The 12686-nt window shown below is 45.5% G+C and overlaps 1 protein-coding gene and 1 pseudogene across 7 annotated transcripts in view; one reads left to right on the top strand and one right to left on the bottom strand.

Moving 5' to 3' along the window:
- The window catches only part of CFLAR (CASP8 and FADD like apoptosis regulator), a 64827-nt gene that overhangs the window by 14243 nt on the left and 37898 nt on the right, over positions 1-12686 (bottom strand). For 3 of the 7 annotated variants that reach the window (XR_004027963.1, XR_004027962.1, XR_004027964.1), the window contains exons 9-10: positions 3666-4176; positions 274-491 (exon numbers count right to left, since the gene is read on the bottom strand). Coding sequence is in view for 4 of the 7 variants with exons in the window: in XM_030803580.1 (XP_030659440.1) it covers positions 1498-1639; positions 3666-4176 (653 nt within the window). In the remaining 3 variants the exon portion in view is untranslated. Of the gene's footprint in view, positions 1-13; positions 492-1393; positions 1640-3665; positions 4177-12686 lie in introns of those variants that run through there. The other 4 variants (XM_030803580.1, XM_030803581.1, XM_030803582.1 and 1 more) reach the window with 2 other exon arrangements.
- LOC100592690 lies at positions 1955-2151 on the top strand (annotated as a pseudogene).

Below are 12686 nucleotides of genomic sequence, written 5' to 3'. Positions count from 1 at the left end.
CTAATACATTGACTAAGATAGTTCCTGTCCTTTTTTTTTTTTTTTTAAAGAGATGGGGTCTTGCTATATTGCCCAGGTTGGTATGCAGTGGCTATTCGTAGGCACAATCATAGCATGCTATGACCCTGAACTCCTGGGTTCAAAAGATCCTCCTACCTCAGCCTGCCAAGTAAACTGGGAATACAGGTACCCATCCCCACACCCAGCTAATTTTTGTATTTTTACTAGGGACAGCGTTTACCATGTTGGCCAGGCTGATCTCAAACTCCTGACCTGAAGTGATCTGCCCTCCTTGGCCTCCCAAAGTGCTGGGATTACAGGTGTGAGCCACTATGCCCAGCCTTTTGGTTTCTTATGTGTAGGAGAGGATAAGTTTCTTTCTCAGAGTGTGCTGCAGCCAGACGTAATATTTCTCCTTGGCAGAAACTCTGCTGTTCCAATCATACATGTGGCCATTGAGTTCAATGTGAAGATCCAGGAGTGGACGTTTTCTGGAGAAAACAAGAAAGGCAAAATTTAATGCCATGCAAATATCAAAGAGAAGACTGTCGTTAGGGCAAAATGAGCCAACAGATGTGAAAATTCTTTGAAACTGTTCCTTTCTGAAGGCACCACAAGCTGCTTAGCAAATGATCCAAACTAACTTGCAACACTCTGGCCTGATGGCCATCATCCCCTCCCTCAAGGGGCTGCTGAGTTTCACTCTGGGAACATACCAGCCAGATGATAACCCACATGGATCATCTATGCAAATGGGGATGGGCTCAAAAGGCCAGTAATACCACTGGCCCATGGAGTATCTGTCTTGGAAGGCTGAGTGGCTCCTGCTCTAACCCCCGCTTCCTGCTGGGCCACCGCTAAGGAGGCCAGGTAAAGAAGGCCATGAGATTTATTCCTGGGGTATGCAGAGGTACAGCCCAGAATGCATTTGACAGGTGGCTCAGAAACATTTTAAATTGTAATTAGAGTGCAACTGAAAAAGGCCAGTTAATCTTATACTTGAGGTACATTGTGGCTTCATTCAGCTTAAACGGAAACCAGCTCACTGATGTTTCTCTTAGAAAAGTATTCTTGCCAATAAACATTAAAAAAATGTTTATATAACAAAGACTTCCAGGGCCAGGCGCAGTGGTTCATGCTTGTAATCCCAGCACTTTGGGAGGCTGAGGCGGGCGGATCACGAGGTCAGGAGATCGAGACCACGGTGAAACCCCGTCTCTACTAAAAATACAAAAAATTAGCTGGGCGTGGTGGCGGGCGCTTGTAGTCCCAGCTACTCGGAGAGGCTGAGGCAGGAGAATGGCATGAACCCGGGAGGCGGAGCTTGCAGTGAGCCGAGATTGCGCCACTGCACTCCAGCCTGGGCAACAGAGCAAGACTCCATCTCAAAAAAAAAAAAAACCAAAAAAAAACAAAGCCTTCCAGATCTAGATGGTCAGATACCACTTTTCACCTATCAAATTGTCAAAACTTGAGGAAATATAAGAGCATGCAGTGTCAGGGAGAATTCAGGGACACAGCTACTTTCCTATAAAGCTGATATGACCATGCTATAGGACATCTATCTAGTAAGATGCATCCAAGGCTTGAAAAATGCATGTCCTTTGACTCAGTAATTCCACTTCCGGGAATTGTCCCCCTAGAAAACAATTAAGGATAAGAACAAATACCAAGTTGCAAGGATGTTTAATACTTACTTTGTAGGAAAGCAAACAGTATGCAACAACTGAAGATTGATCAAGTAAATTAAGCTATGGCCATATTATGGGCTGTTGTGCATACATTAAACTGATGCTGTAGAAACGTGACTACTGACATGCAAAAATGTTTGTGATCTGCTGCTAAACAAACTAAAAGCAGGTTATAAAGTGGTGGCAGGCTGTGAGTGTCTTTTGGGTGATACATGGGCTAGAGGGGTGCCTGTCCTTGCCCTCTCCCTGTGTGCCTCATCGCCATGCCTTGAAAAATTGAGGAAATCAAGGACTTTCTACTCACAGCCAGGTGAAAGGATGCCAAATCTGTCAAGATCAAGAAAAATAAGGATAATGTGAACTTTCAAGTTCGATGCAGCAGATACCTTCAGAGAAAGAGAAGGCAGAGAAACTGAAGCAGTCCTTGTCCCCTGCTTTGGCAGTAAAGGAGCTGAAATGAGCCAGACATGGGGATTTGAACGGCATTAAAATTTTTTTAATTAAAAAAAAAGAAACAATAGACGATGATTCCATCTGGGCTTACAAACATACTTCCGGGCTGGGTGCAGTGGCTCACTTTGGGAGGCCGAGGCAGGAGGATCACTTGAGGTCAGGAGTTCGGGACCAGCCTCGCCAACATGGTGAAACCCCATCTCTTCTAAAAATACAAAAATTAGCAGAGCATGGTGATGTGCGCCTGTAGTCCCAGCTATTCAGGAGACTGAGGCAGGAGAATTGCCTGAACCTGGGAGGTGGACGTTGCAGTAAGCCGAGGTGTGCCACTGCACTCCAGCCTGGGCAACAGAGCGAGACATCATCTCAAAAAACAAACAAACAAAAAAGATATACTTCTACATTACTGTGTGGGTATCAAATAAAAAAACACCTGGAAAGTGGCTGAGCATGGTGGCTCATGCCTGTAATCCCAGCACTTTGGCAGGCCGAGGTGCGTGGATCACTTGAGGCCAGGAGTTCCGGACCAGCCTGGCCAACATGGTGGAAACCCTGTCTCCACTAAAAATACAAAAATTAGCCAGGTGTGATGGCGGGCGCCTGTAATCCCAGCTACTCAGGAAGCTGAGGCAGGAGAATCACTGGAATCCAGGAGGTGGAGGTTGCAGTGAGCCAAGATCATGCCACTGTACTCCAGTCTGGGCAACAAGAGTGAAACTCTGTCTCAAAAAAAAGAAAAATTAAAAATAAAAATTTGTGGCCAGGCGCAGTGGCTCACACTTGTAATCCTAGCATTTTGGGAGGCTGAGGCAGGCAGATCACCTGAGGTCAGGAGTTCAAGACTGGCCTGGTCAACATGGTGAAACCCAGTCTCTACTAAAAATACAAAAATTAGCCAGGGCGTTGTGGCACATGCCTGTAATCCCAGCTACTTGGGAGGGTGAGGCAGGAGAACTGCTTGAACCCGGGAGGCGGAGGTTGCAGTGAGCCAAGATTGCGCCAATGCACTCCAGCCTGGGCAACAGAGCAAGACTCCATCTCAAAAAATAAATAAATAAATAAATTTGTTATTTGTATTTATTTATTTATTTATTGGAGACAAGGTCTCCCTCTGTTGCTCAGGCTGCAGTGCACAGTGCAATCACGACTCACTGCAGCCTCAAACTCCTGGGATCAAGCAATCCTCCTACCTTAGCCTCCCAAGCAGTCGGGACTATAAGCTCACACTACCACACCCAACTAATTTTAAAATTTTTTATAGAGCAAGTTCTCACTTTGTTGCCCAGGCTAAAAATTTCTCAATTTTGAAGAAAAGTATTCAAACTACAAACTAACTAACTACAAAGTATTTTTAAATCATGCCGGGTCTATACTGTAGTCCTAGGGAAACCCCAATGCAGGAGGGAAAATCTCTTTTCCTCCCGGAGAGAAGGGCAGCAAATGTGGCACAGTGGTAATTCCCACCCTGGTGGCATGAAAATAAGCAGGTGGTCCGGAATTGACCACCTCCTGGGGGCTCACCTTTCTTGTCTCAGTTTCTGGGAGAGGCACTGCAGGTACAGGGACGGTGAGCTGTGGGACCGCTCCAGCAGTGACACGTCCGCAGTGCACAGGCTCCAGAAGAAGTCAGCTTCTCGGTGAACTGTGCACAGCCCTCGCTTCTGAGCCTTGAATTCCACATTCTTCATCGCTGGCCCATCCACCTCCAAGAGGCTGCTGTCCTCCAGCTGGCCCTCTGACACCACATAGTTCTGAATAAAAAACATCTTCGGCTTCCCTGCTAGATAAGGGCATGAATCTCCCATGAACATCCTCCTGATGTGATGCAGGGGGAGCCCTGAGTGAGTCTGATCCACACCATACACACTCTGGGAGTCTCCTCGGCTCACCAGGACACACACAAAGCTGTCGTAGTCTCGGTGCTCAGGCATACAGGCAAATTGGCCAAGAATCTGGGATATACCATGCACACTGAGATGCAAGAATTTCTGGACTTCATAGCCCAGGGAAGTGAAGGTGTCTCGAAGAAGCTCTGGGGAAAACAAAAAACAAACATGGAAAACAACACTGGAGTGAAGAGAGCTCAAGAGGACTGGGTAGGAATCCTAGCCATGGTCTAATCTCCATTATGAAAAGCTTCTGCTTTTGTGTCATATTTTGATGTGCCTGAGTCCTGGGCAGTTGGAACAAGAACCACATGAATCATGAGAGACATGACTTTAGGTCCCTAAATATGGTCTATACCCTGCTATACCACTGTTCCTGCCTGATGCCAGCCACGGGAACAGACTGAGCCCACCCTAGTCCAATCAAACCAAGGGGGGGCAAAACCTTTTTTTCTTCAACAGTCTTCTTATTGAAGTCCAGACCTCACAATCTTTCTCTCTTCTGAGTGGCTCACTCTGGGAGAAGCCCACCACCACATCATGAAAGTACTCAAGCAGTCCCTCAGAGAGGCCCACATGAAGAACAGGCTTCCTGCCAACAGCTAGCACCAACTTCCCAGTCATGTGAGTGACCACCATAGAAGTGGATCCTCCAATCCCAATCAAGCATTCAGATGACCCAGCTGACAACTGACCACAACTTCACTAGAGTCTGGGCCAGAGCAGCCCAGCTAAGCTGCTCCTAAATTCCTCACCCACAGGTGAGGATATAATTAAATTAGTAACTGTGAAGATATAATTAAATTACTACTGTTGATTTTAGCCACTAAATTTTGGAGTGATTTGTATACATTTTTAGGTAAATAATTCACTAGGTAAGTCCTTTGACCTTTCCTATCAGTAAAAGGAGAAGGCTCCTTACTTTTCTCCTTTGCTTGGCCCACAACTAAGGATTAAACAATGAATTATTGGCTGGGTGCAGTGGCTCACACCTGTAATCCCAGCACTTTGGGAGGCCGAGGCGGGCAGATTACCTGAGGTCAGGAGTTCAAGACCAGCCTAGCCAACATGGTGAAACCCTGTCTCTACTAAAAATACAAAAATTAGTCAGGTGTAGTGGCACGCACCTGTAGTCCCAGCTACTCAGGAGGCTGAGGCAGGAGAATCACTTGAACTCAGGAGGTAGAGGTTGCAGTGAGCCAACATTGTGACACTGCACTCCAGCCTGGGCAACAGAGTGAGACTCTGTCTCAAAAAAAAAATGAATTATTATATCATGTAAGAATGAAGAGATACAAAGGAGGTGCTGATATTCCTAAGTCTATAATCAATAAGCATCATTAACAAGGAAATAGAAGACATGATTCACAGGTTGCAAATAACCCATTAAATAGTGAGGGCAGCCGGGCCCAGTGGCTCATACCTGTAATCCTAGCACTTTGGGAGGCCGAGACAGGTGGATCACCTGAGGTCAGGAGTTTGAGACCGGTCTGGCCGATATGGTGAAACCCCGTCTCTACTAAAAATACAAAAATTAGCCAGGCGTGGTGATGCTCACCTGTAATCCCAGCTACTAGGGAGACTGATAACAGGAGAATTGCTTGAACCTGGGAGGCACAGGTTGCAGTGAGCCAAGATTGTGCTACTGCACTCCACCCTGGGCAACAGAGCAGGACTCCGTCTCAAATTCAAATAATAATAATATAATAATAACGAGGGCAAATGCCTTCACAGGATCTCTGGGTAGCTGTTATCAGGACTGTAATTTTGCACAGCCTTTTTGAAGAGCAATTTGGGAGTATCACTAAATTTTAAATGTGTATACCCTTTATAAAAAAAAGAAAACTCTCTGTGTGTAGAAGAGGCCTGGACACACTGTCCCCAGCCATCTCCTCTGAGGGTGCAGGCGAGTTTCGATACCCAGTGCTGAATCCAGGCTGAACAAGGAGAGAACCTGGACTAGGACTCCAGTTCCATCACTGCTATTCTATTCCAAAGGTCTCTAATCATGGAGTATTTGCTCCTCCAGGGTGCAGAAGCAAACAGGGAAACACCAGACTCAAAGCTCTTTTGTTTACTTATCTCAAGATTGGTTCACTTCCCTCAAAACCTCTCTTCACTGATAAATGTCCTTCCTTATCAAAGTCCTTGAAAGAAAGCTTCACCACGTTCTCCCTGCCCATGCTGACATGTAAGGCTTGGACAGAACAAATGCTGTATTGTGCCTTCCAGCTCTTTCCTTTATCTGTGCTCCCTGGAGGTTCTGGCTGGGGAAGCCCCTGTCACATGACCGTGAGCAGACAGCTGCGTGGTGCAGGGCAAAAGAGGAACCAGCCTTGGAATCACAAGATGTGGGTTAAGTCCTAGTTCCTCCATCTCCTCCTACTAGGGTCTGAATCTTGCATGGTCTTGGAAGAGACTGAACTATAACAGCAGAGAAGCTAGGAAGGAAATGGGAATCTGAGGTCTGAGGCAGAAAATCCTTACCTAAAAGAACAGAAGAAAAATGGCTAAAGCTGGAGGTGAAGCCAAAAACCATGCAGGTTCCAAATGCCAATAAGAACAGCAGGTCTGAGCCTCAGACAAGACAGAGCATTGCTTAAATATCCTGTGGCAAGGCAGTCACTCCACAAGCCCAGCCTGAAGACATCACCGCTGACATTTCCCATTAACTTCACAATTTTCCTCTATGAGGTAGTGAGGTGGAGTGGGAAGGGTTGTTAGCTGGTACTTGCAACTTTATTGGGCCAGCAAGAACATGCATAGAGCCCAGTCTAATGTACAGGATCAAAAAGGTAATGACAGTGTGACTTTGAGTCAGTCTGAGTCAGCCTCAGTTTATTCATCTATAAAACAGGATTAAAACTAATGCTTGGCCAGGTGCAGTGGCTCACACCTATAATCCCAGCACTTTGGGACGCTGAGGTGGGAGGATGGCTTGAGCTCAGGAGTTTGAGACCACCGTGGGCGTCACAGGGAAACCCCGTCTCTACAAAAAATAAAGAAATTAGCCAGGCATGGTAGTGCATGCTTGTAGTCATCACAGCTACTTAGGAGGCTGAGGCAGGAGGATCTCTTGAGCAGGAGGTTCTTCGAAAGGTGACTGTGAGGGCAACTGTGGCTCATACCTGTAATCTCAGCACTTTGGGAGGCCAAGGCGGGTGGATCACTTGAGCTGCAGAGTTTGAGACCAGCCTGGGCAACATGGTGAAACCCCATCTCTACCAAAAATACAAAAATTGGCATGGTGGCATGCATCTGTGGTCCCAGCTGCTTGGGAGGCTAAAGAAGGAGGATCACCTGAGCCCAGGAAGTGGAGGAGCCAAGATCACTCCACTGCACTCCAGCCTGGGTGAAAAGAGTGAGACTCTGTCTCAAAAAAAAGGTGACCGTGAGGATCCAATGAGATTTCTGTAAAGATGCTTTGCAAACTGTGTTTATTCAAATATAAGATATTGACTTTAAAGGAAATAAAGGCAGCCATTTCAAAGTACAAATCACTAATCTTACGGTGTTGCGCATCTCTCACAGAATCTCTCTCTTAGGACCTGGAGGGAGGTCTGTATATTCTAAACTAAAATGGGCTCAGAGCAGACAGAGTCCATATCCTGTGTAGGTTGGACAGTAACTGTTTTGTCCTTGCACATAAATAGAGGAAGAAAAACTTGGGGGCTGGGTTTGGAAAATAAAATTTCAACAAACTACAGAAGTCCCACTTCTCCTTCTAGAACCCACCCTGGAAATCCCACACTCAACCCAGTCTGATCTCCGTAAATTTATTTATTTATTTATTTATTTTTTTGAGATGGAGTCTTGCTCTGTCGCCCAGGCTGGAGTGCAGTGGCGCAGTCTCGGCTCACTGCAAGCTCCGCCTCCCGGGTTCACGCCATTCTCCTGCCTCAGCCTCTCCGAGTAGCTGGGACTACAGGCACCCGCCACCACGCCCGGCTAATTTTTTTTTTTGTATTTTTACCCCGTGGTCTCGATCTCCTGACCTCGTGATCCGCCTGCCTCGGCCTCCCAAAGTGCTGGGATTACAAGCGTGAGCCACCGCGCCCGGCCTTTATCTCCGTAAATTTCAACTGTTCTTTAGAACTTCTTGAAATGATGTGGGGGGGTGGGGAGGGGAAGGGCGGGGGTTCTTCTGGCCTTGCAGTTAGTACACGGCTGTTCATTCAAGACCAGGGTCAGCACTACTCACAGGTTTGAGGACTTCACAGATAAAGCAAAAAAAAAAAAACAAAATACAATCAAATGTCATGACTTCATTAATTTAGAATTTGTTTTGATCTAAATGAGGATACATTTATCTTGACAATTTCTATGAAAATGGCTTCATTAAATAAATGTATAAAATAAAAAAGAATGAGGGAATGCTTCACCAGTTAATTTACAATCACGTATTGAGTACCTTTAATAAGCCCAGTGTCAATTGCTATAGAGCACATGGGTAAAACACAAGATAGGCAAAACATTCTTAGTGAAAAAGGGAGTCCTGAGGTTAAACGTGTTTGGGAAATGCAAGGTGGACAAGGCTAAAATAGGTTTCTTCGCAGGAAGAATTCTCAGAGCCTTTAATAGGTCAATATGCATTGCAAATCTCTGAGGGGGGAAGAGATTAGGCGGCACTTCTCAAATTTACTTGACTCTTGTTTTACAAAGTTTCCCTTATTGCCTACAGAAACACTTGGACAAGAGAATACATATCAAATATATGATGTACTTCAATCAAAGAGCTTATAATCTTGTTGGGGAAGCAAAGCTTATAAATGCGCATAAAACAAAAATTACATGGTGGATCATGACCATAATCCCAGTACTTTGGGAGGCCAAGGCTGGAAGATCCCTTGAAGCCAGGAGTTCAAGACCGCCCTGGGCGATACAGCAAAAGACCCTACCTATCTCTACAAAAAACAAAAGTAAGTTAGCTAGACATGATAGCATGTGCCTGTAGTCCCAGCCACTCAGGAGGCTGAAGTTGGAGGATTGCTTGAGCCCAGAAGTTTGAGACCAGCCTGGGCAACATAGTGAGACCCTGTCTCTACAGAATATTTTAAAAATTAGATGGATGTGGTGGTGCCTGTGTGTAGTTCCAGCTACTTGGGAGGGTGAGGTGAGAGGATCACTTGAGCCCGGGAGGTAGGCTGCAGTGAGCCATGATTGTACCACTGTGCTCCCTTCTGGGTGATAGAGCAAGATCCTGTCTCAAAAAAGAAAAGGAAAGTACAGAAAAATGTTCAAGCTTTTCAGAAAGAGCAGGATAGAAAAAAAAATACTTCCTCTTGGCCAGGTGTAATGTTTCATCCCTGTAATCCCAGCACTTTGGGAGGCCAAGGCGGGCAGATCACCTGAGGTCAGGAGTTCAAGACCAGCCTGGCCAACATGGTGAAACCCCATCTCTACAAAAATACAAAAATTAGCCGGCCATGATGGCTGGTGCCTGTAATCCCAGCTACTCAGGAGGCTGAGGTGGAGAATCGCTTGAACCCGGGAGACAGGTTGCAGTGAGCCAAGATAACGCCATTGCACTCCAGTAGCCTGGGCGACAGAGTGAGACTCTGTCTCAAAAAAAAAAAAAACTTCCTCTTAAAATCTGCAAATATCGTCTTTTATTTTTATTCAAGGGCCTTAAAAACAACCAGAGCTTTAGGCAAAGCCGTAAAGCCCATCTGTCAGAGATGTGAGACGTTTGCTTCTATATTCCTAACAAGATAAAAAAGGCCAGTGTTTAAAGATGACCCACCAGGGCCTAGCATAGGTCCAGCTTTGCTGTCACTGACACAGATGACACAACACCAAAGACTTATTTTTCAATTCTACCAAACTGAGATAATTAGTCCCCAAATCTCTAAGCATTTACTTCTGCCTCAAGAAGAGGTTACTGAACTCCATAAGGATTCTTCTCAAGAATGAACTACCAAAGAATAACCTTATTTCATGCACAACACAGCTCTGAGATCAGACTCCACCTCATTGCCTTAATATTTGCTTCACACAGGGCCAAACATGGTGCTTTGCACATAGTAAGCCCTTTGTCCAGTAAAACAAACATTTACTGGACAAAGAAATAAAGCTATAAATACTTGGGGGACTTGCATGCTCCTTGGATAAAAGTCTGGTTTTTTGAGGAGAGAAGGGAAGATAGGTATAAAAGAGTCTGCTAAACTCTAAATATAAAAAGGAATGGCTTTTATAAACACACTGACACTGGGAGAGCTTATGCCTTCATTCATTCACCCAACAATTATTTATTGAACACCTATGTACCAGGTATTGTTCCAGGTACTGGAGACCCATAGTAAGAGATGAATAAACTCCCTCACCTTCACAGAAATTATATTGAAGCTAAGTAGTTACAAGCATAGGCTTTGGAGTCCAGCTTTTGAATCCCAGCTCAATCAGTACTAGAGAAGGTAGGAGTGTAGTTCACTTCACTGCTCAGCTTCCTCACCTTGAAAATGGAGAGAATAGGCCAGGCACGATGGCTCACGCCTGTAATCCTAGCACTTTGGGAGGCTAAGGTGGGCGGATCACGAGGTCAGAAGATCGAGACCAGCCTGGCCAACATGGTGAAACCCTGTCTCTACTAAAAATACAAAATTAGCCGGGCATGGTGGCACATGCCTGTAATCCCAGCTATTCAGGAGGCTGAGGCAGGAGAATCGCTTGAACCTAGGAGGTGGAGGTTGCGGTAAGCTGAGATCGCGCCATTGCACTCCAGCCTGGGCAACAAAAGTGAAACTCCATCTTAAAAATAAATTAAAAAAATAAAAAGAAGAAAGAAAAATTAGCTGGGCATGGTGGCGCATGCCTGTAATCCCAGCTACTCAGGAGGCTGAAGCAGAAGAATCGCTTGAACTTGGGAGGGAGAGGTTGCAGTGAGCCGAGATTGCACCACTGCACTCCAGCCTGGCGACAGAGCAAGACTCCGTCAAAAAAAGAAAAAAAAGAAAAGAAAATAGAACATTCCTAGCAAATTAGTTCTAAGTAGAACCAAAAAAATTTAATGGAGATAATAGTACCTATATTATGGTATTATTTATGAGGATTAAGCAAGAATCCGTGTAAAGCAATTAGCAAAGTACCTGGCACATAGTAGATGTTTAATAAATTATATACTCTGAGCACAGCTATGCCCAGGTTAGTCCTATCATGTTCTTGTTTCTTTCTTTCAAAGCCCTTATTTTGGCTGGCAATTACCTTACCCGCTTGTTCATTATCTGACTCCTGCACTCTTCCCAAGTGTTCAACGTTAACCAGATGGCAAAGTTAACTAGACAGAGGAAATCCACATAATTACTCTAGATGAAGCCCCCTAACTGCAGATTAGATGGAAAAGAGATGAAGGGTGCTGCACTAATAATAACAACCATTTTCAACCAAGGCAGGATTCTGGGCCTAGAATCTTCAGTGACAAATTACCAGGAGAGGAGGAGGAAAATGAAGAGCTGGAGGCCTAGAGAGATTGTGTGAGGAGAGGAGACTGTGCCTTTCCACTTCATAGTAATTAATGTTCTCCTGCTGCTCTGAGTCTGTGCATGTCAGTGGATTTGTGACCTCTCAGCTGATGAAAACCATAGCACGAGAGTAAAAGTGTGCTGCCTTGTTTCTCACTTGCTAATTAGCCACCTGAGCCCAGAGGGGTTTATAAGTGGCCTCAAGCCCAATTATTGATTTTGTTCCCAGAGGCAGGGAAGGCTTGAGTCAAATCACCCTGATTCTCAGGGGAAAGGCAGCACTGAGCATCCAGGGTACCCTCTAATGGCCCAGGCCTACTCTTGTCCAGCAATGTACCACCAAGATGTTGAACTTTAAAGGACTATGTCTGACCAGGAGGGACCTGCTGTCTAGAGCTGCCATTCTGATTCTTGGAGCTCATATACAGATACATGGGCAGCCATGGGGCAGGAAACAGATGTACCAATGCAGTCAAGACCAATACCTGCTCATACCTGCGGCCAAAAGCATGATGCCCCAGCCTCTGCCTCCAATTCTACCATCTTCTTCCATCTTTCTCTTTTATCAGGTCTCTGCCCTCCTGTACTTTGTACTTAGATTCTCCTCTGCCAAGCCCATTCAGACTGTGACTGGTAGGAGTGTTGTGCTCAGCTTTCCACTTGAGTGTTTATCCAAGAAGCTGAATAACCCTCTCAGGTTATGGCCTTCATTCCAGTGCACCTCAGCCTATGGGGATCCATTCCACTCACCCTTGGGCCTAGAGCAGGCCTCAATGCCCTGGTCTCTCACTTGTCTGAGATCAGACTCTACGTACCAAGTGCAAAGCCATGGTGAGCTCTTACTTAGGTGGTTTATGGCTAGAATTAAACAAGCAAATGAGGAAATAATGCTAGTTGGCATCTAGTACATGCTCACACTGTGCCAGGCATTATTCTAAGCCCTTTCCAAGTATGAACTCACTCATTCTGCCCAACCTCCCTATGAGGTAGGTCCTGTTATTAATCCACTTTACAGAAGAGAAACTGGGACTTAAGGAGGCCAAGAACTCAGCACTACAGGAAAAATAAAAATAAAATTTAAATTAAAAAAAATTAGAAGCCGGGCACGGTGGCTTATGCCTATAATCCCAGCACTTTGGGAGGCCGAGGTGGGTGGATCACTTGAGGTCAGGAGTTTGAGACCAGCCTGGCCAACATGG

This window comes from Nomascus leucogenys, chromosome 22a (assembly GCF_006542625.1).
Source record: "Nomascus leucogenys isolate Asia chromosome 22a, Asia_NLE_v1, whole genome shotgun sequence".
NCBI lineage: Eukaryota > Metazoa > Chordata > Mammalia > Primates > Hylobatidae > Nomascus > Nomascus leucogenys.
Note: the sequence above shows the minus strand (reverse complement) of the source record. Positions and strands in the feature narration are given on the sequence as shown.